Source organism: Balaenoptera acutorostrata, chromosome 7, assembly GCF_949987535.1.
Source record: "Balaenoptera acutorostrata chromosome 7, mBalAcu1.1, whole genome shotgun sequence".
Classification (NCBI taxonomy): domain Eukaryota; kingdom Metazoa; phylum Chordata; class Mammalia; order Artiodactyla; family Balaenopteridae; genus Balaenoptera; species Balaenoptera acutorostrata.
The window spans coordinates 30,745,373-30,768,045 of NC_080070.1; the positions used below are offsets into that span (position 1 = coordinate 30,745,373).

Below are 22,673 nucleotides of genomic sequence, written 5' to 3' on the forward strand. Positions count from 1 at the left end.
GTTTTTCTGGAGAATGTACAAAGGTAAGTTAAAATGTATATCTTGTCTGAAAATAAAGGTAAAACAAAAGAAAGTGATTTAGAAGATACTTTCACAAATATAGTTATAGAATGATTCAAAAGTTATTGCAGATATTGAAGTATGAATTCCCTTTCTACCTAATAAAATCCTTTAAAATTTCCAATTCCCTAACCCGTTGTCTTGTAAATGATGTTGTCCTAAAGACACTGGTGGTAATGAACTCACGCTCCTCTAGTGTTTGTGAGGTATCTGACCACGTTTGCATCTGAGAGGCATGAGTTGGATCAGAATTGAGTCTGGTGTTCTTTGACTGTGTTGCTTAGGATACTTCCTCTGTACTTTCCTGCTGAGGTTCTGGTGATGGGGACTCCTGTCTTGCATTCTGAGGAATAGCCCAGTAATACATAGAGACAACCTCTTCCGAGACCAGAAACACCCTGTAAATCTTTTGCAATGGGGCCGAGTATGCAGACTTTAGCTGACCTGGCTTACAAAGCAACAGAAGCTATATACATGGTGACCTGTCTAGCGTGTCCAGTTGCTTTATTGCCTCACCCTTAATGTGTTACCTATCACGATATACATCACTGACCCTGAGAACCCGTAGCCCCTGGCTAAGTCCCTCCGATTTTGGCATAATACATTTCTCTGTCTCAGAGTTTGAACAGTGTGTGAAGCAAATGCTTATTAATCTGAACTTCACCAACATCTTTGATAGAGAAACTAGCTCAGCAAATTACCAGTGTAAATAAAAATGGAAAAGGGGAGTAAATTAAGATACATTATTACAAAGATTCTTCTATGTATTTATTCAAAGGTAAGCATGAACAAAGGACCACAGCATACCGATACTTTCTTACTTTAGCTCACCTTCCTGCATGGGCTCAGGAATGACAAGACTTTGTTTCTTCAAAAACTGGTTTATAGTTCTAGCTTTTTCTAAATTAGACTGTACTCATCTCATTTATAATTCTTAAAAGAAAGGAAATTTAATGCTGCCTTTTCTTGGAAAATTTTGTAAAGACACACAGAACATGGTGAATAATTGGCCTTCAGAAAGTACCAAGCCTGTGTCTGCTATGACATCGTTTTGAGACTTGGCTAAAACAGAGGCTTTGTGTGGGTGTCTGTTCTAAGCACAAGTGCTCTTGGACTGTTAGTAGTTTAGTCCCGGTGGATTCTTAATAGAATGTCAGCCGTTCCACTATCTTGTACAAATATTTGGCACTGGAATTCTCTTATTTACTAACTTTAAGTAATATAATATTTTTAAACCTCCAATCACTGGGAAAGGAAAAATAAACAACTGACACAGACATACTTAGCACTGAAAGCTTGCAGAGTTTAGCATTTGACAGGGTAGAGACTGGAGTTTATCATTTATCATTTAGTGAATGCAGGCCTTTCATCAAACTCTTTGTTTATTAAAAGAGTTGGTTATGTAGCATGTAGGTAGGAGTCAAAAGGCACCATGTTTTTAAAATATTCAAATGTCCAGTAAAGTATGTTATATTTTGAAATAGTTTTTATTTGTGGAGAGGTGAGTCTCAGGTTGTGTTAATGTTCCAAGATAAGCAAATCTGACTTTTGTGGTTTTAAATTATGTTGAATGTTACTTATGAAAAAACAATCTGAGTTTTTAGTTATGAATTAAGAGACTAGCAGATTAAAATAACTTTTACAGTGTTTATACTTTTTACTTCTCACCCAGTGAAATATATTCTCTCTGAGGAGGTACTGTGATATGTGGTTTATTATCTGCTTTGCTCTCACAGAGAAACTTATATATATAAGTGTTTCATGGAAGACATTACAATTTTGTTTTAATGTAAAAATTCTTTTCCAGTTGGCATTTATACAGGAAAACAGTTTGGAGAATAACTGTTTTGTCTATTTATCGTAGGTTGGATATAGGATTTTTTTGTTTCCTTTAGATGGTATATATGTCAGAGTCCTCTATCCGTAAAGCTGGATATCATGAGGATAAGTTTTATATCAATAGAACATAGTTCCTATTAAAAAGCTCTTCGTAATTGAGAGTATCTTTTCCTATGTTTCTCAACTGCTTATAAAGTTTAATATTCTCAATAAATTGATTGGCTTTGTTAGGGCAGATTGCTTTCTTCTTTTCATTAGATTGATAGAAGCTAGAAAGGAAAAATTTAAAATAAACCTATTTTCCCCAAAGTGAAAATTATTTGAAATATTTTGTACAAAACAAATATTACTTTCTTTGAAATTTTATTAAATCAATTATTAACAGTACATAAGTAATAATTTCATTTATTAGTGTTTTTATGAAAGTTCAATTTAATGAACTGTTAAGCAGTCATTGGCTATATGACATTATATTTCATTATAAAAGTTGTAAAATATGAATAAAAACAAAAGTTAATTTTGCTATTAACTTTAAAAGAAGCTGATCTGACTGACTTAATGTAAGCTCAAAACATAAAAAGAGATGGAATTATTGAGATAAAGTGTCAAGGAATTTGATATAGTAGTTAAAGCAGCATTTGTGCCTTTAATTAGGCATTATTTGGAGGAGGGAAAAAGGAATTTTTTTGCCATCCTTAAAATTTTGATATTACTGGTAGTCTTTTTTTTTTTTATCTTGACCTTTTTTTTCCTGAAAAGGTCAAAGATGGGATTGTAGGTGTTTTAATTCAAAGACAAGAAAGGTTTTGTAAATACCCATGTGAACATGTACTTGTGTGCATTTGTGTTCAGTAGTGGGGGGGTCTATAGATGATGGATTGTGAGGTATTGCTAACACCACTGCCAACATCCGTGATATAATATGTACTATGTGCCAGCCACTATTGTATGTGCTTTACATGTATTGGCTCATTAAATTCTCCCAACTATACTATAAGGTTGCCACGATTGTTATCTCCACTTTATAGATGAGGACGTGGAGACACAGAAAGGTTAAGTGATTTGCCCAACTACAAAGTGGTAGAGCTGGGATCTGAATCCAGGATGCTTGGCTCCAGGAACTGTGCTCTGAAAAACTTAGTGTTCTGTTGCCTCTCAATGTACCTAGCTCCATTTTCTCTTTTCAAAAATACAGCTAATGATATTTTTGTAATATGTTTTGAAGAATAAATTATACAATGTATATATATCTTTGACATAATAAACGCACATACATACATTTACACATACACATATATACCTATAAGAATACTTGATTTTTTACATACTTTTTATATACTTTTAATTTTGTATACTCACAATACTTGATTATATATACAAACGTGTGTTTCTTGAGCAAATAAACTAAATCCAAGCCTCCCTTCTTGAAAGAAATTGCCCATAACATAGAGTTCTAAACTTCAAAATTTTGTGACTGAAGTGAATTCTCCAAGTTGGAAAATAATCCAGCTCACATTGATTTGAGCAGACTGCATGTGTGGTTTTATGAGCAATATTGCAGGAGACATTCAAATTTCCAAATAGGGTCTAGTGAAAGAGACCTCGCGGGGGGCGGGGAGGGGTCTGTAAATCACATTTAAGTATAAACTTTTTGTATTTTGTTATGGCATCCCTATTTTCAGCTAGTGAAGGTACATTTAGCAAAAGGATGACAGCACCTGAGTATAAGTTTCCAATTGCCACCCGCCTCCTTTACTCCCAATAACCATGAAGTGTAATTGGGCTACTTATAATTTTCAGCCTTTTTGAATAACCTTTTCTGTGTAAAACATATAAAATCCTCCAGCTACCAGCGTCTTTCTCTTGATTGTCGAGTCTTCGGGGCAGGGCTGCTGTTTGTTTTAATTTTATTTTTACTTTTATCAGAGTGCTTCATACGCAAAATGTAAATTTAATTCCAAAATACTTCTTATGAAAAATAGTAGTCCTCCACCTTTATCAGTTTCCACTGCGAAGAAAGAGGCAACTGCTTTCAATTTTTGTTTTCTGCAGATTCCCTTGGAATTTACTTCCATATCTCTAAATCACATATTTATCTAACTCTTCTCATTCTTTTAGTTTTAAGCCCTATCCATTGACGTCTGTGCAAGATGAGGAACTGCTATCTTTTCCTGTCCTCAGTGCCGTACCACCCCCCCAGCTCCGCCCCATGCATACTTCCTGTCTCAGCTCCACACAGATACATTATCATTTTGGTTAGAACAGTGTTTACATGCTCATGACTATGTAAATGTTATTCACAGATGGGCCAGGTAAATTACCAGGTTTACTTTTTTCTTTCTGGAATAATACTTTGGGTTTGTTTGTTTTTTTGGAATTCATAACTCTCCTTGTTTTCTATGTTTTTCTGCCTAAATCAACTCTAAACTTCCCCTGGTGTACGTTTTCTCTTCATATATTCAAATATTTGGGGTATTCTATCGATGATTTCTTTTTTTTTTTTTAAGAAATCTCTCAGCACGTTCTAGACCCACTCCAGTCTAGACTGCTGAAGCTGCTGCCCTTTACTACCATTCTGAGATTTCCTTTGCCTCCCTTTTGTTTTAGATCCCTTGTTTCCTGGAATCCAAGTCATTGTCCTACTCTGTTTAGTCTCTCATTTGAGGTAGCATATCTTCCAGTAGTTTCCTGAAAAACATACATAGGAAATACATTTTTTAAAAAGCCCGCATGCCTAAAAATGGCTTTAAATACCCTTACAGGTTAATTCCTTTTTTTTTAAATTTTAATTTTATTGGGGTCTAGTTGAGTTACAATGTTGTGTTAGTTTCAGGTGTACAGCAAAGTGAGTCAGTTCTACATATACATATATTCATTCTTTTTCAGATTCTTTTCTCATACATGTTATCACAGAATATTGAGTAGAGTTCCCTGTGCTATACAGTAGTAAGTCCTTGTTGGTTATCTATCTTATATATAAGTAGTGTGTGTATGTTTTTTTCTTTTTTTGAATTTTTGAATTTTATTTTATTTATTTATTTTCTATACAGCAGGTTCTTATTAGTTATCTATTTTATACGTATTAGTGTATATAAGTGTATGTTAATCTCAAGCTCCTGATTTATCCCTTCCCCCCATGTTTCCCCTTTGGTAACCATAAGCTTGTTTTCGATATCTGCAAGTCTGTTTTGGTTTTCTAAATAAGTTCATTTGTATCATTTTTAAAAAATTAGATTCCACATAAGAGTGATATCATACATATGTCTTTCTCTGTCTGACTTAACTTCACTTAGTAAGATAATCTCCAGGTCCATCCATGTTAATTCTAATGGCTATAGAATTATAGGTTGGAAATCATTTTTTTTCCTCAGAATTTTGAAGACATCCTCCTGCTGCCTCTAGCTTCCAATATTTTATTGAGAAATCCAATGCTATTTTGGTTTTGAACCTTTGCGGAAAAGGTGTTTAAATTTGAACTCCAATTCTGTTTCCTGTATTCTGCTTTATCCTCGACTATACCTAGTGTCCCCAGTCCTGAGACTCTGTTTTACTGTTTCCACAGAATAACCCCCTAACTTCTTTACTGGTAGGGGTGGGTAGTACCCAGCTACATAGTGTAGGGGAGGGGACCTGAGGGCTCTAACTTCTTCCTAAACAAGTTTTCAACAAATCATCCTCTTTTTAGCCCTACTTTCATCCACTTCCGCGAGTATCCAGGGCTGCCAGCACCTACACATTTGGAGGGGCTCTGTATGTGAATCACTTGTTCCCTACTTTCTCCACTACTGATTAAGCATTCAGCTCTTGGGGGACTGCTGAGAACTTTGCTACTCATCTGTTTGTTTTGTACCTTCCCAAATATACTTGCTGTTGTCTTCTTTTCCTTTTCCTTTATCTCTGGGTTTATGTCTTTTAAAATATCCCTTTATTGTTGTTTTGGTGAAGCTTCAACAGGGAGAAGGGATAAGGGCGTGTGTTTAATCTACTTTCTTTAGTGGGAAATCCTCGGGAGTGGGGGAGGTGTCAGGGAAGCAGCTCGTTTTTATAAATGAACGTTTCTTTCAGAAAAGACCTCCTGGAGATTTTATTATTTTGTCTGTACACATATAACGAGATGAAATAATCTTTAATACGGGAAATGAATCCCCCTTATTTCTACTGGAGGATGCATTGACTTACAAGTCACCAAGGGTTAAATAGGAAGGTGGGATTTCATGCCTTTACCTTCCTCCTCAAATACATCCAGGGGACAAAGGGACTAGTTAAGCTATGCCATTCTTGCCGTTCTGTGGCCAACCTTTATTTAAAATAACAGACGAATTGATTTCAGTATTTTTAAAAAAGAATTTGGTTTCCCACCCTCCTCGCCCTTCCTGCCCTAGTTTCCTAATAAAGATCTTTTGAAAAATACCAGCTATTTTCTCACTGGACAGGGATTTTACTAAAGATTTTACCAAATAACTTGTGGCTTTAGATGACTCTTTAGGGTGAGTGACACTAACAGTCTTTAGGAAGAAATGAACAGTTTTACTTGCTGCCATCCTCCAGTCATAGTTGCATCCATTCAAGAAATATTCACTGAGTACATGTTCTTTGCCAGGCAGTATGTTAAGTATTTAAAACATAATATCTCTTGTACTCATGGAGTTTATATTCTAATAGATACTATGATATGGTTAATAGCGGCTACCCTTTAGGTAATGCTTCCCGTGGGACAGCACTCTACCTGGTTGTATCCTTAGTGCAACACTGCAAGGTAATTTTAACATTCTCATGTGACAGATGAGGAAATTGAGGCTTAGTGGTTTGCCCAAGGTCATCCAACTGGTATGTAAAGGAGCCAGAATCTGACGCCAGGTCTATTTTATTTCAAAGCTCATGTTCTTCCATTTGTATAGTTGAAAAAAGTCAACAAAGAAATTTCACCTACAGTGTTTTATCTAATCTTCTGTTATCTAAATCAGTGAGGACACTCATTTTTGAACTGAAAGGTAATTATTCTCAGCTTGAGAGATTTGGTGAAAAAAAATCACTAATTAATTGCATCATTTTGAGGGTATATCTTATTATCAGCTTGCCTTACTTGATGCAGTTTTTTCATGAACATATGTTTAGGGATAAAACTTATTCATAGAACACAAATTTTAGTTTAATTACAGTAGAAGAACTTAGCTATTTTAAGAAAGTCTGTATCAAATAATTTTTAAAGCAAATAAAATAGTTTGTTAATGCAAATAATTGCATTCTAAGTCCCTTGTATAAACACACTTTCTCAGGCTTTATTTATTTAAAATGTTCAGTTGATAGTAGCTCAGGAAAGATGGGGAGAGTCTGCATATTGTTCCTTTTCTTTAACTATGTAAATTGTCTTATATGTTTAAAGGCACACTGAACTATCATACTATAATCCTCCAGAAAGACACATAGTAAAACAGAGAGGCAACATAGAACAGAAATGTGTAAGCAAAGTCAAGGGAAGTCAAATGTTAACAAGAAACTCAGAGCTCAAATTAGTCAGAGAAATTCAAGGAAACCTGAAATTGGTTTTTTCAGTTGGTAAGCTGATCATTATTTCCACTGACATTTATTAAATACCTGCTGTGTGACAGGTCCTGCTTCGGCACTGGGAATAAAGTAATGTTTACGAACAAGATCCCTGCCAGTCAGAACCAATGGTCTGGCAGGTTAGTGAGCGCAGTGAATTGTGCGTGAGGCAGCCAACTGGTTTAAAAGCTGAAGCCTCTGAAGCTTGATATACAGGAGACAGAGATACCCTGACACACAAGGGGAAGGAGAAGGGTAAAATGGTAAAGAACAAGAGATGAGATACTGGAAAACGATGAAGAAGAAACTGCGGCACACGGCAGCGAATGAAGGTCAAATCCAGGAGGAAAGGACAAGTCCATATTGGATTGTATTTCACGAACTAGTTCAGAATTGCATTTGTATAATGCTTTACAAATTCAAAATTTTAAATTTTCCAAAACAATTTCCCATGTGTCAAATCAGCCTTGATGATAACAGTGAAGAAGACTTTATTTTTATCTTCATCAGACAGATGAGCAAACTGAAGTCAGGGCAGTTCAATGATTTTCCAGAGATCACAGAGTGTGTTTCAGAGCTGGCTTTGAGCTTCAGTCTGCTGACTCCAAATTCAGAGCTCTTTCCACCGTTCTAGGACAGCACTCATGGAGGAGAGGAGTGAGTTGCTCTGCAGACTAGATTGGTACAGACCATCTCAGCAACCACGTGTGTTGGGCAAGTAAGGACTTGACAGACACATACTGACAGCATTAGGAGAGATGTACACATGTTCCAATAATGCTGAAGACAGCAGATGGTTTTGTAGTGAAATGTGATATGTATGTACCCTACCTACCATAACAAAGCTCAACGGGAGTTGTTGCTTAATTCTCTGTTGGCTTTGTTTTATTTAAACTGTGGATTAACACCAAGTTTTATAGATGCCTCACTCAGATCCAGCTCTTAAACTAGTGACTGAGTGATTCTCTGTGCAGTGATGAACTTGAGGATGACTAGGACTCAGAGCTCACTGAAAAAGAAAACGTAGGTGTAAATGCAGTTGATCTGTGTGTCTCGTATTAAGGATAGATTTGACAATTAAAGTTTTCCTTGGACTTAGACTGGATGTAAGAGGCTAATACAGTGACCACGAAGCAAAGACAGCTGACCAGGAAGCTGCAGAACCATCTGTAAAAAAATATTTTATTTCAATTACATTTTAGATTTAATTTGCTCCAAGAAAGTTTTCTGATGTTGATGAAACTTGTATTTTCAATATCAAGGTCAAATAGATCTGTGCCCCGAGTATAAGTGGAATAAAGACAGAGGAATTGTTTTATATGGCAGAACTTGTATCAAATAAGACCATCAAATCTGAAAGATGCATTTCCCCAGTTGAAACAGTGTCCAACTCAGATGGATCTTATCCCTTCTCTCCCATGATTGGTAATCTCAGTTTTGAGTTTGTAATGAGAAATTGTTTTAGATATACATGCTTTACGTATACATTCCTGGAGATACTTAAGTTATGGTTTTGCTAGTCCATTGTAAAGCTCACTCTAGGAAGTCAAGGTGACATCATGCTTGTAGTTATTATACTGTTGTTTGCATCCAGTAGCCTGGAGAGCCACTCAGGTATTGCATGTATTGTGTACACTGGGGCACTTACCCTGTGCCGGGGGCCTTTCTGCAGTGTAGCACAGGCATTGTAAGCCAGTCAGTAACTCCAGCAGGCAAGAAGTGAGAGAGGTGACTGAAATGGGATTTAAAAGGATTCAAAGTCAATCCAGAAATCTGCATGGTTATCCCCAAGGCAAAGTCAGGGTATGCCCTACCTTTTTCCACTAGTAGCACACATAATTCTCACCCATGTCCATGTTTCATGTTTAGAGACATCTTGCCTTTTCAGGCTGTTTTGGTTTTCATTGTAATCAGAAGTCAACTTTGAAAAGAATTTAGGTTGGAGATCTGAGAAAGCAAAAGTATCCCATAGTGTAACTTTTTTTTCTGGAGTCTCACTCTTTCCTAGGGTCTTAACAAAGATAAGAACATTTATCTAGCAAATAGTCATTGAACATTTTGTACTTTTTTGTAACATAAGTTGCAGATATAGTAGTGTTCATGTCTAGACATCTCAAGTATTAAGGTGAATTTGGAGAAAAACTGACTTGGAGTACTGTGTTCATGAAATTTCTTCTAATTATTTTAAGGCTAAAATCTTCAAAGTAAGGCAATACTTGGAAACGAGATCTGAGTAGACTCAAGCTGACCAGGAGTACTACATATGCTGAAAGTAAAAGGGCTTGTAAAATGGGATCAGCTCGGTGCTTTGTGACCACCTAGAGGGGTGGGATAGGGATATTCACTTTGCTATAACGCAGGAACTAACACACCACTGTGAAGCAATTATACTCCAATAAAGATGTTAAAAAAAAGAAAGTAGTTCACAGAAAACTTTTTGAAAATATACTTGGAAAAATATACATTTGTTCATGTAACTACGCATTTAGATTAAATAATAAAAGGATTATAAAAATGAAAAAAAAGAATATTACTTTATCTTTTGTAGCAAATTATACTTTTTAAGCATGTTTTTGTCTAAGAGATTTTATAGCTATATATTCTTTATTTTTTATATGAAGGAAGCATATTAAAACTAATAACAGTAATTTATATTTTTAAATCAGAAGGGATATATCATGGAAGTAATAGAAAATCAGCTCAAATTTCTGTCTCTTTTATTCTTCCCTTCCCTTCTTTGGCAAAAATTATGAGCAAAGAAATGACATTCAAGTCTTGATGGCTCACAATCCTAAATCAGCCCATTTTTTCCCATTTCCCTGCTACCATCCTAATTCAGCAATCTTTTATTTAGTTGCACTGACCACACCTTTGCTTTCCTACAGGTCATTTTCCACAAAAGAGCCAGAATTATGTTTTCATAATGTACATCACACCATGTCACTTGCTAGTGAATTTCACGTAGAATACACTTAGAATGAAATCCAAAAGCCTTTCTCTGGCCCGCGAAGATCTGGCTCTTTGGACCTCTCAGTGTCATGTGCTTCACCCACTCTCCCCATCCCACCCGCTTCTGCATTTCTGTTACCACTGAGTTCTTAAATTAACTAGCTCACCTGCAAGGTGGCCTTGGTCTTGATCTTTCCTCTTCCTGGATTGCTTTGCCACACATCTTATCAGCTTTGCCTTCTCCTTGACGCTACTGAGTCATCTTCAAGATCACCTTCATAAGGAGGCCTTTCCGGATCACCCAGTCCGAGGCAGCTCCCAGTCTCTTTCCATTGTATCACTGTGCTTTTTGTTTAACTTTTCTTTTTTAAATTTTTTATTGAAATATAGCTGATTTACAATGTTGTGTTAGTTTCAGGTGTACAGCAAAGTGATTCAGTTATACATATATATGTATATATAGCTATCCTTTTTCAGATCCTTTTCCCTTATAGGTTATTACAAAATATTGAGTAGAGTTCCCTGTGCTATATAGTAGGTCCTTGTTGGTTATCTATTTTATATATAGTAGTGTGTATATTTTAACCCCAAACTCCTAATTTATCCCTCCCTCCCTTTCCCCTTTGGTAACCATATGTTTGTTTTCCATGTCTCTGAGTCTAGTTCTGTTTTGCAAATAAGTTCATTTGTATCAATTTTTTTTTTAGAATCCACATATAAGCGTATGATATTTGTCCTTAGACAAATACTTACTTCACTTCTGACTTACTTCACTTAGTATGATAATCTCTAGGTCCACCCATGTTGCTGCAAATGTAATTATTTCATTCTTTTTTGTGGCTAATATTCCATTGTATGCATATATCACATCTTCTTTATCCATTTAACTGTCCATGCAAGTTTAGGTTACTTCCATGTCTTGGCTATTGTAAATAGTACTGCTATGAACATTGGGGTGCATGTATCTTTTCAAATTATGGTTTCCTCTGGATATGTGCCCAGGAGTGGGATTGCAGGATCATATGGCAACTCTATTTTTAGTTTTTGAAGGAAGGACCATACTGTTCTCCATAGTGGCTGCACCAATTTACATTCCCACCAACAGTGTAGGAGGGTTCCTTTTTCTCCACACCTCATTCTGTTTTTTTTTTCATATATGCTTATCTATTCATATATTATGTAAAAAAAAATTATTGAGCACCTACTTTGTGACAAGGAACACAGTAAATTTCTGCCCTTGATAGAGCTGCCATTCCAGTGAAGACGAATAATCAATAATCATCACTACCCGATCCTCCCACCCTGACTGACACCATAAATGGAGTGGAGGATTCATGACAGCAGTGGAGTTGTTTTAATTCTGCTGGAATTAGTGAACTTTCAGAGAGCCTGTTCTTTCTCACCCTTTTACTGTTTACTTCTGGAAAGTGACCCCCACAACTGGAGAAGTGGCAAGGGAGAGCACAAAGAACATGGCTGCAGTGGTCACTTTAGGGCTCTAAAATTTATTATGCACGTTCTTGAGCAAGTCATCTTGTATACTTTTCACATTAATTTCTTCATTTGTAAAATGAGGTGGTCTTATCCATTGAGTGAATTAATAATGAAAGCATTGGATAAATGGAGCACTATCCAAACGACCCACTTAGGTGAGTATTGAATGTCGTCTGCTGATGTCTCAAAATTTGCTGAAATTTTCCCCATCTGCTCCCAAGGGAGGGCGCTTCTTGAATATGTGCCTCTGTTTTCTGGTCCTTTGGATAAACAACACTGAATAATATTTAGCTTGTCTCTGATGACCATATTTTACTTTGATTCTGTCCTAACAGCATTCATTTTCTGTTCTTCTGCAGTATTTTGGAAGTTTACTTGTCATTTTCTGTGTAGAACTGGCTTGTGGTGTTTGGACATATGAGCAGGAAATTATGGTGAGTTCAAAATGGGATATAACCACAGTCTTAAACAATATTCGTTCAGCCTTTTAAATCAGAGACTCTGGAGTTGTTAGGCACATGATTATTAATTTGAATGTTCATGCTATCTGGTAACAATGAATATTCCCAATACTTCTGAAATGTAGCATTTTCTTTTCTGTGTCTAAAGCATAGTTCCAAAGCATAATTTCTAATTTTTCGTTTCCTCTATTCCTATATATATCTTTAATTCCACAGATTGCTTAAACATGGATATAATAGACTAAAAATAATATACGTTCTAAAATAATTTTACTATCTTCTGATTGTATAATAGGAAATATTCACATTTGCAACAGGACTTGAGAAAAGTTGAAAAGCTACATGAAAACCTTATAAAATGCTGACTGCAGCTGTACACTGATGGCTAGGAAACATGTACCTTCTGTTTGCAGCAAGCCGAACCATCTTCCAAATTAAGAAGTGTGTGTTAGAATGAATGAGAATAAGAGTTTCTTAACCTTAAGATTTTACCAGTCATGTTTGGTTTACCACTCACACTTCACCTCTGCTCTGTTGGGCATTATTACTTATTTAATGTTTGCTCACTTCATTGGTGAAAATTGGTGCATTGATTATCAATGAGGTAGAGCACCTTTGCATGTCTGTGAAGTCTGGCTGTTTTCGTGGTGGCAGGTCAGATTTTTCCACTGTGAGCTTCGTAGAGTAATTCTGTTTCAGGAAGATGATGTTTTTCTTCCCCCAACATGTAGTCTTCGGACTGTCTACAGCAGGAGTCCACCAGGGTGATTCTTTAAAACGCACATTATAGGGCTCTAGGCCAGAGCTGCTCGATCAGAATAGAGGAAAAGGCAGGGACTGGGTATTTGCATTTGTGGCAAGTTCCCCAGGTCAGTCTTCAACATTTTAAAATTTAAGAGCTCTTAAGAAGCGAAGCAGATTCTTTTTTATTTTTAATTTAATTTTATTTATTTTTTATGCAGCAGGCTCTTATTAGTTATCTATTTTATACATATTAGTGTATATATGTCAATCAAAATCTCCCAATTCATCACATCACCACCACCCACGAAGCAGATTCTTTTACATTTGTTTCTGAGAGGCATTTTGGCAGTTGTGTAAGAAAATTGAAGACATCTCTGGTACTGATGCAGTTATTAAAGGTTCTATGGTGAATCTGCTACTGTACTGTGACACTGTTTTGAATACTAAGTGGTAATTACAGACTAGTGGGTACTCTACATACTTCAGTTTACATGTAAACGATGCTTTGGCACTGCTACACAGCTGGACCCCTCTGAAAACACTCATGCTTTCAATGTGTGACAACTCTCAGTAAGAAGAGAGAATTTATGGTTATTTTTTTCTCTATTAAAAATTGAAAAGTCAGGGCAGGTTCTAACTAGTTTAATATAAAGTTAAACACTATCTTTAAAACAAAATCTCCTATTACAATAGGAATGCTCTTGTTGTCTTTGAGAATCATATTTTCACACCATCCCTAGAAACTTGGTATATTAAGGGAATGAAAAAGTGATTGATTCCAGGGACTCAGTTTCAGTGTCTTATTAATTTTTTCTGATTTCAATAAACACATGGATCTCCTTAACAGTCAAGCAATGAGTAGTAAATTGTATAATTAATTCTTGATCTCCTCATCTCAGCTTTTGTGTTCTTTTTGGTAATTAAAAGGTTTTTAAAAATGAGTTTACTTTCTAGTGGATTTAAAAAATGGCTTGAACAGTGTTTATGTCATACTAATGTTTGATAAATTTCCTAAATTATAACAAGTTTGAAATGAATTAATTTAAGGTATTTGAAAGGAAATATTTTGACTCTAATATAATTCTAAGGAACTTGAGGAAACAGAAAGGAATTGATACTTTTTTAGATACTTGCTTCTATTCTGTGAAGGGGCGATCTGCAAGTATTTTTTTAGTATCATAATGGTACTAGATAGGTGTACACTGCCGTGCCTGCTGAAGGCATACATCACTGTTTTGCTTGTGTAAATCTTCCCCTATTAAGTCACCAGGATAAAACAAGGGCTGTTTAAAAGTGAAATGTGGAAAGTAGTCCTTTAGGGAAAACGTTTGTCAGAATTTTGTTGTTGTTGTTGCCTTTGCGCTGATAGCAGCGTGAATGAAAAGTGCCGTTAAAGTTTATGAGCTGCCAAATTTTGCAGAATCCAGCCTTTGCGTAGAATGGGCTTTGTGCTCTTCTCTGTTCCATGCAAGGAGCCAATACATGTGTGTTTTCCTTTATGGCCGGAGCACTGTATTTTGTGCCAGAACCTCAGTGACCGCCTGTGTTTCTTGCTATATTTGGTTTCAGATCAATTGTGGTCACAAGTGGGAAACAACTTATATTTATTTTGGAAAATAAATTAAAAATAAGACTGTTCTAGTAACCAAATCAAGAGATTGGGCATCAGGCAGCCTATTTTCCCATTATTTCTGTTTTTTGTATACATGTTCACCTCCCATTCATCATTCCTTCTCTAGATGAAATCTGTCAATAATGTTAACTGTTTCAGATTATAAGTTTCTAGAGAATTTATTTCACTTCTATTTATTTTATGTTCAAAAGGATATGAGATAATAAGAAGTTATAGTGAATAGCTTGAACTTTGGTTAGTTCTCTGAACTTTATTGGAACCAGATGAGCACACAGTATACCCAGTCAGCCCATTATTTAGGGAGCAAAGTTGTGTGCCCAGGCATTGGGGTGTTTTCTTTTGTATTGTACATTTCCAAGTAATAAAAAAGAAAATTAACAAAGGAACAAAATGAAGACTTTCTGTGGCCAGGAATTTTTAAACTACTATTGATATTACTATTTTTAAAAATAAGATTTCAAAATAATATGAATCTTAAGTTAGTGTCAAATTTGCTTGACTTAGCGCAGTCAGTATTGCTCCATAGATCAGGTGTGGATGTCTGTCTAGTTTCCCAAGAGTTACTTTAATAAATACCACACGTGTGGAGAGACTAGGATTTGTGTGACCCCATTTCTCCTGTAGCACTGTACATAAAACATGGCATGATATGCTGATTAGATTTCTTGCCAACTGTTGTGTTGTGTACCTGAAACTCTGTCATGATTAAACACTGTTCAGGGACATGGCGCTAGGTGCCTTGAGAGGCAGAGCACAAAAAAAATGCTTTAATTTCAGAACAGTTTTTCTAGAATTCTAGCATGCCTCTAAAATCCAATTTTTGAAAAGTTTACAGACTTATTCTAGAGTGAGGCTTGGCTTGAGCTGAACTCTTTCCCTTAATTCTTCTCCCTTTATTTTAGTACCAGAATCTGCAGTCCCTTCAAAGAACCATTTCATAGCATTACGAAATCAAATGAAAGGGCATTTTGCAGCAGGGATCACTTGTTATGAGGAGCTCTTCAGGTGTATCTATAGAACATATAGCTTACTTGTTTGTGATTTCCTTGAGCTTGATATCGGCATTAAGTGATTTCGCATTATTTTGCTTAATATGAAGTACCTCCTCATTTAGTACAAAAATCTACAAGTAGAGATTTGTTTAATAAGTATTTAATAACCCTGAGCTTAATTTAAGCCACAAACAAATACAAATTTAAGGTAGTGTTTGGCAATGGCAGTACCTTCCAGGTAAGTGTGAGGATGTGGATGAGTCTATGAGTGATTGTGTCTGTGTGAATCTGTGAATGTATTTGTGTCTGAATGTGGCTGTTTGCACGTTACAGTTGTTGATACTTTGTCTTTTCTATCTCTAGGTTCCAGTACAGTGGTCAGACATGGTCACTTTGAAAGCCAGAATGACAAATTATGGCTTACCGAGATACCGGTGGCTTACTCATGCTTGGAATTTTTTTCAGAGAGAGGTAAGTGCTACCTTTTCTGAGGTAGAGGGTATGGAATAAATGACACACTTTCAAAACAAGTGTTCAGAGCTTTGGCTTTGGTCATTTTCCCTGTGCTGAAAAGTTAAGCCAATGATTCAGTTACCACTGGTGTAATTCTTTATTGAGAAATACTTTAAGTAGCTCTATGCCCTGCTTTTCTTCCACCATTTCTGCTTCATTTCCCACGGTTCACATATATTTTAGAATTTTTTAAAAGCCCTTTTGCTAAACTAAATTTTCCTTTTTTAATGAGAATTCCTTGATAATTACCCAAGGTCTATTTGAATGGATAATTTTTCATGACTTTTAGAGCTATCTGTAATTTAAACATCATTTGAAAATTTAAAATAATGGGTCTCATTTGGGAATTAGGACTCAGTATATCATTAAAAGTATGAACTTTCTAGTCAGAAAGAACTTCGTTCAAATTCTGGCTCTGCTGCTTACTATTACATGAGCTTCTGTAATTTACTTAACTTCCTTAAGCTTCAGTCTCATCTATAAAACGGGGATAATAAAAGTACCTATCTCCTCCAGGTGTTGAGAAGATTAAATGGGATCATAAGTTTGATCTCATTTAGCTTATGGTTATTAACAGTAACATTACAAAGTTAAGTGCTTTTAGCTTTTCTTACCTACCTTCCATATAGCACTGCATCCCATTATCTTCTCAAACAGGGACTATATTTAGATGTTTAAAATCTGGTGACTTGAAGTTAACCATTGATTCAGACTAAGTTCTTCTCCCAAGCAGTTTCCTTGCGATTGGAGTGACATTCCCAGATGACCAAGTCTATCTCTTTCTTTTACTGGCATTTAAAGCTGGGCTCCAAAGCATTTGAGAATCAGGGTCTTGCACAATAGATGTCCTGCTCCCTGTTCAGTTACTCTGTCTTGGATACAGGCAGAGGTTCAAGTCCAGGATAATCTCCAAATCTGGCTCTTTGTGTTACAGTTGTTGAGATGGTGAAAATTATCATTGCAGCACAGATTTCCTGTTTATTTAACTTCTTCCTGACTTTGTTTGTTTACTCTTCATTTGTACTAAAAACAACGTGAAGGGAAAATAAGTGAAGCATTAGGGAATTTATAATAAGCTGTGTTCAGCTACTGCCCGGAGTGGAAGCTTCCCAGAGCTCTTTATTTTCTGACAATTGTGATGTGGACCATGATAATCCAGGTTAAAAAACAAAATGAGTTTTTCTCTAATGGTAGAAAGAGGGCGCCACCCTAGGTAGACAATGTACAGCGCTACAAATGATAGCGCACATATTTTTAGATTTGTTGTATGGTAAGTTCCCTCCTCTACATCGTAGGCTTATTTCATTCCAGAGGAGGTGGTGAAGACCTCCGGGCCTCCTGAAAGAGTTTTTAAAAGCCCCTTGTATTAGTTTGCTAGGGCTGCGGCCATAACAAAGTACCACAGGCTGGGTGGCTTAAACAATAGAAATTTATTGTCTCACAACTCTGGAGGCTGGAAGTCTGAGATCAAGGCGTCGGCAGGATTGCTTTTTTCCTGAGGCCTCTCTGCTGGGCTTGTAGACAGCCGAAGTCCTCTCCCTGTGTCTTTGCGTCATCTTCCCTCTGTGTCTGTGTTTAAATTTCCTCTTCTTATAAGGACATAGGTCAGATGGGATTAGGACCACCCTTATGACCTTATTTTAATTTAATTCCTTCTGTAAAGACCTTCTTCCCAAATATGGTCACATTCTGGAGGTTAGAACCTCACCGTCAATTTTGGTGATGGGGCGGAAGGACACAATTCAGCTAACCACCTTCTCCCAAAATAAATTGTAGAGCAGCCTTCTCAGGCTGCAGTTTTCCTGACTCCTCATTCGGTGCAGTTCTGGGCATGTACTTCACTTTAGTGGACTCTCACTTAAGCCCTAGTGATGTTTATTTAATACCTTTAAAAAAACTGATGCTAAAAACTGTATTTATTTATTGATTCTAACACAGAGGTTGGAGTATATAGGCTTGAGAACAATAGGCTCCACCGCTGGCTGGTTTGTGATCTTGGCAACTTACTTGTCCTGTTCCTTAGAGCCTCAGGTTTTGCTTAGGTAAAATGGTGGTGGAATTTTCCGATTTGACAGCATGTTAGAAGAGTCGCCCCATCTCACAATGTGGCTCTAAAAGAGGCAGCAAGACTCCAAGGAGATGTAGACCATAGTCATGTGTGGCTGAAGAATGGGTTTGCTTAAGGGAGTTTCCAGGAAATTTTTCAGTATCAATTCAGTATCTTCTATTGATGAAGGAAAACAACCATGTAAAAAGCAACATCTCAGTGACTTATTAAAATAAAAAAAGCATTTGGCACAGAACATGCTATGCATAAGTTATTTGGAAAAGTCATTTGTGTGGAGCACCTCACTTCCTGACAAGGCCAGATAAATGGGCTGTTCTATTGTGGACGGAGTGAATGTGTTCCAAGAACTGTCCTTCCGTCAGCAACACAGAAAAACACATGACATTAGGAAATGAGAAGTAGGTTTCTTCTGCGTACAAGGATTTAAAAAGACTGGCTTGGAAAGGTAGTTTATGATCTTTAGAAAGTGGTCGTTTTACTACATGTATTTTTTATGGATACTCAATGACTTATGTAAAATACATGATGTTAACTTATGTTGGACTTCATTGGTGATGTTTGTGGTGTATTTGTGAATTTTAGAACAAATTTATAAGAGGGAAATACTAAAATTATTTTAAAAGTTTCTTGGAAAATTTTAGTATTACTCATAGCATCAGTATTTCATCATTTATAGTATTCAAGATGATTTTTTTCTCTTTATTTATTTATTTTTATTTTATTTTATTTTTTTTAACATCTTTATTGGAGTATAACTGCTTTACAATGGTGTGTTAGTTTCTGCTTTATAACAAAGTGAATCAGTTATACATATACATATATCCCCATATCTCTTCCCTCTTGCGTCTCCCTCCCTCCCACCATCCCTATCCCACCTATCTAGGTGGTCACAAAGCACCGAGCTGATCTCCCTGTGCTATGCGGCTGCTTCCCACCAGCTATCTATTTTACATTTGGTAGTGTGTATATGTCCATGCCACTCTCTCACTTTGTCCCAGCTTACCCTTCCCCCTCCCCGTATCCTCAAGTCCATACTCTAGTAGGTCTGTGTCTTTATTCCCGTCTCGCCCCTAGGTTCTTCATGACCATTTTTTTTTTCTCTTTAAAAATTAGATATTTAAGCAAGTGAAAAAATGTAAAATCATTTTTTGTATTTCCTTGTTTCATTTTACATAAGAAGTTCAGAATTCTTTAAAGTTTATTTTAGTTGAAATTTTGAAATGGTGGATTGTGATATTTTACAATACAGTGTTAATCCTGAACACAGGTTGATTTAGGCTACATAATTTGCAAAGCCAGTCACTCCTGGCAAAATTCTTCTCAGTGACTGCCCATTCATAACCCTTGCTTTTGACTATATGGAAGAGTAACCGCCCTCTACCCAACGACAGAAAGTTTTCATAGTTAATTACTCTGAATCTAATCTACATACGTCCTTAAGCAGGGTTTCTAAACTTTGGCCAGAGAAGGTTTTTGTTAATAGTTGGTGAAATGAGACTAAAAAGAAACAAAGACCACATAGGTTGTCTTAAATCCAACTTTATTGACAGTAAAGACACATCATTTCTTCTGAGATTATGGTGATAGAATATGACAGTTTTTTTCAAGATTCTCACTCAGTTGAATAAAAATTTGTTGACCAAACCTATGTCTACATCTCAGAAATTTTTGGAAATTTACTGTTTAATGAATCAATTTGGGTAATCTCTGTGATGTGGGCTGTTGGCCAAAAATCTTTCTACAGAGATTGTGGAAACTTAATATAATATTTGAATTTGTTAAGCGGTTAAGTTGGTAACTAGGCAATATGCAAATAGATTGATCAACTATTCGCTAGTAGCTAGAGGTTTAATGTTAAATATAAGATTTCAGCTATTTGTTTTGTTAGTGTGTATTAACTTTGCTGCTATATGATCACTTGTAGAGGATTTTACATTTGCGGGGAGGTAAGACTCAGTCATGCCTGATCTGTCTTCATGTGTTATGGGCATTATTGTTCAGAAGTGTTCCATTATGGAGTCCTCTCTTACATTTCTGTTGTCAACATAAAATGTGCACATATCATTAGGTGATGACAGAAGTGACTTTAGTTCTGGGTGCAAATATTTAAGAAATCTAATGTTCAGTCTCCCATAAGTTAAGAAAATATTTTTGTTGTTTCTGAGCCTGACCAGTCATTCTTTTGCAGTTCAAGTGCTGTGGAGTTGTCTATTTCACCGACTGGCTGGAAATGACAGAAATGGACTGGCCCCCAGATTCCTGTTGTGTTAAGGAATTCCCAGGATGTTCCAAACAGGCCCACCAGGAAGATCTCAGTGACCTTTATCAAGAGGTAAGGTCATGTGTCATTAACTTATCATGGAAGTAAAGAATCAACAACATGCCAATGCAATTTTCCTCTTCTGTCTAAATATGAAGGACCCAAAAATTTTTTGCCTCTGAAATGTGGAGAAAGAGGACAAAGCTAAAAGTTAATATAAAAATCTGAATACTAATCACATTTTAACAAAGTAAATTTGGAAAGACTAGGTTTTAGAATTAATTGGATTTTGAATTGTATTGTCTAGAACCAAGCTCTATTGCCACTTCCTAAGAGCGCTTTAAAAACAGACATGCAGAGTGTGTGACTAACTCTGGACATTCGGGAAGACAAGTTTTGCAGTTCTTGAGCAGAATGTGTATTTAGGGCTTCCATATAGACTAAAACATGGGGGCGGGGGGTGGACAAAAAAACCAAAACCCAAAAAAATCCCAAAAAACCCTTCCACTCTCCAGAGAAAATGCTGTCCTCGACTCTTCAGGTCCCCCTGCTGGCTAATGATCAGTGATGTTAGTTTTAGCTGATTTAATGAAGTTAGATGCTCAGTGGGATTAAAGTCAGTTATCAAGTGGCTAAGAAACTTGCATATTTATGTTTTCCGGGAGAATTCATCAGAATCATCCGTTATTCCCTTGTTAGCAGAAGCTTTCCTATTCCTTCATTTTTAATGGTGATTTTCAAACTTTGTTAGCAGGGGAATCCTATTTTCAAATTAAAATCTAGAGCTACACCATTCCAGTGTAGTAGCCAATAGCTACAAGTGGCTATTTCAATTAAAATAAAATAAGATAAAAATTGCGTTTCCTCAGTTGCACTAGCCACATTTTAAGGGCTCAACAGCCACTTGAGACTAGCAGTATAGGCCAACACAGATATAAGACAGTTCCGTCTTTATAGAAGGTTTTATTGTAGTCTTGATCTAGAATGGAAGCTCAAAATGTAAATCAGGTGGAAGGCAAGCTGCTCAGGCTGATGGGCTGGGATCATTTCCCAGATACATCACCAGTCAAGTATCTGGGTACCACAAATCATATTAACATAAAGTAACAATTTACACCATTCATAATATAATACACACATACACACACACACATCTGTTTTTCCCTAGAAATACTGTTATTGTTCAAAACATCTTTTAGGCTGCCTGCCAAAGTCAGTTGTAGAGATGCACGAAAATCAGTTTTATTAATTTATAGTGTAAATTAATGAATTTGAAAAATGATGCTGGATTACCCACACAAATGTTTCATTTCTTTCACGTCTTAGAGATGAATAACTTTTGACTGTTAAAAAATTCATCTTAGAGGACAAGCCTTTGCCACATTTAAGGATATCCAAAATAAAGTGCTTTGGGCTCTGAAGGCAGGCCACAAAGAGGAGTGCCAAATATCTTTAAGAGATTCAGAATTGTGTTAGTCTTTCTAGGGCAGGAAAGTACCACAAAGTGAGTAACTTAAACAACAGATATTTATTGTCTCACAGTTCTAAAGGCTATAAGTCTGAGATCGAGGTGTCAGCAAGGTTGGTTCCCTCTGAGGCATATGAGGAAGACTCTATGCCTATGCTTCTCCCTCAGCTTCCGGTGGTTTCCTGGGAATCACTGGTGTTCCTTGGCTTGTAGAAGCATCACCCAGATCTCTGCCTTTGTCTTTACATGCCATTCTCCCTGTTTGCATCTGTCTCCAAATTTCCCTTTTTCATAAGGACACCAGTCATATTAGACTAGGGGCCCACCCTTCTCCGGTATGACCTCATCTTAACTAATTATATCTGCAAGGATTCTATTTCCAAATAAGATCACATTCTGAGGTACTGGAGATTAGGGACTTAACATATGAATTTAGAGGGGATGAAATTTATCTCATAACAAGAATTGTTGAAGCAACTGAATAACTCAGGTGTTTATTTTAAAAGATAATCAAAATACTTATAGTCACGCCTCACACTACTGGGAAGTATTGTGTTTGGATGTTATCATTTTAGGCATATTATGCTTAGTAGCATTTTGGCTTTGAATGAAAAGGAATATACAAGATATTGTATATTAAATGAAGAA

General features: G+C 36.3%; 1 protein-coding gene across 6 annotated transcripts in view; it reads left to right on the plus strand.

Annotated features, from left to right (window-relative positions):
- The window catches only part of TSPAN12 (tetraspanin 12), a 65,781-nt gene that overhangs the window by 26,458 nt on the left and 16,650 nt on the right, over positions 1–22,673 (plus strand). For all 6 annotated transcript variants that reach the window (XM_057550397.1, XM_057550398.1, XM_057550399.1 and 3 more), the window contains 3 exons: positions 12,246–12,320; positions 16,080–16,187; positions 20,486–20,629. In XM_057550397.1, the coding sequence (XP_057406380.1) occupies positions 12,246–12,320; positions 16,080–16,187; positions 20,486–20,629 (327 nt within the window). The remainder of the gene's footprint in view (positions 1–12,245; positions 12,321–16,079; positions 16,188–20,485; positions 20,630–22,673) is intronic.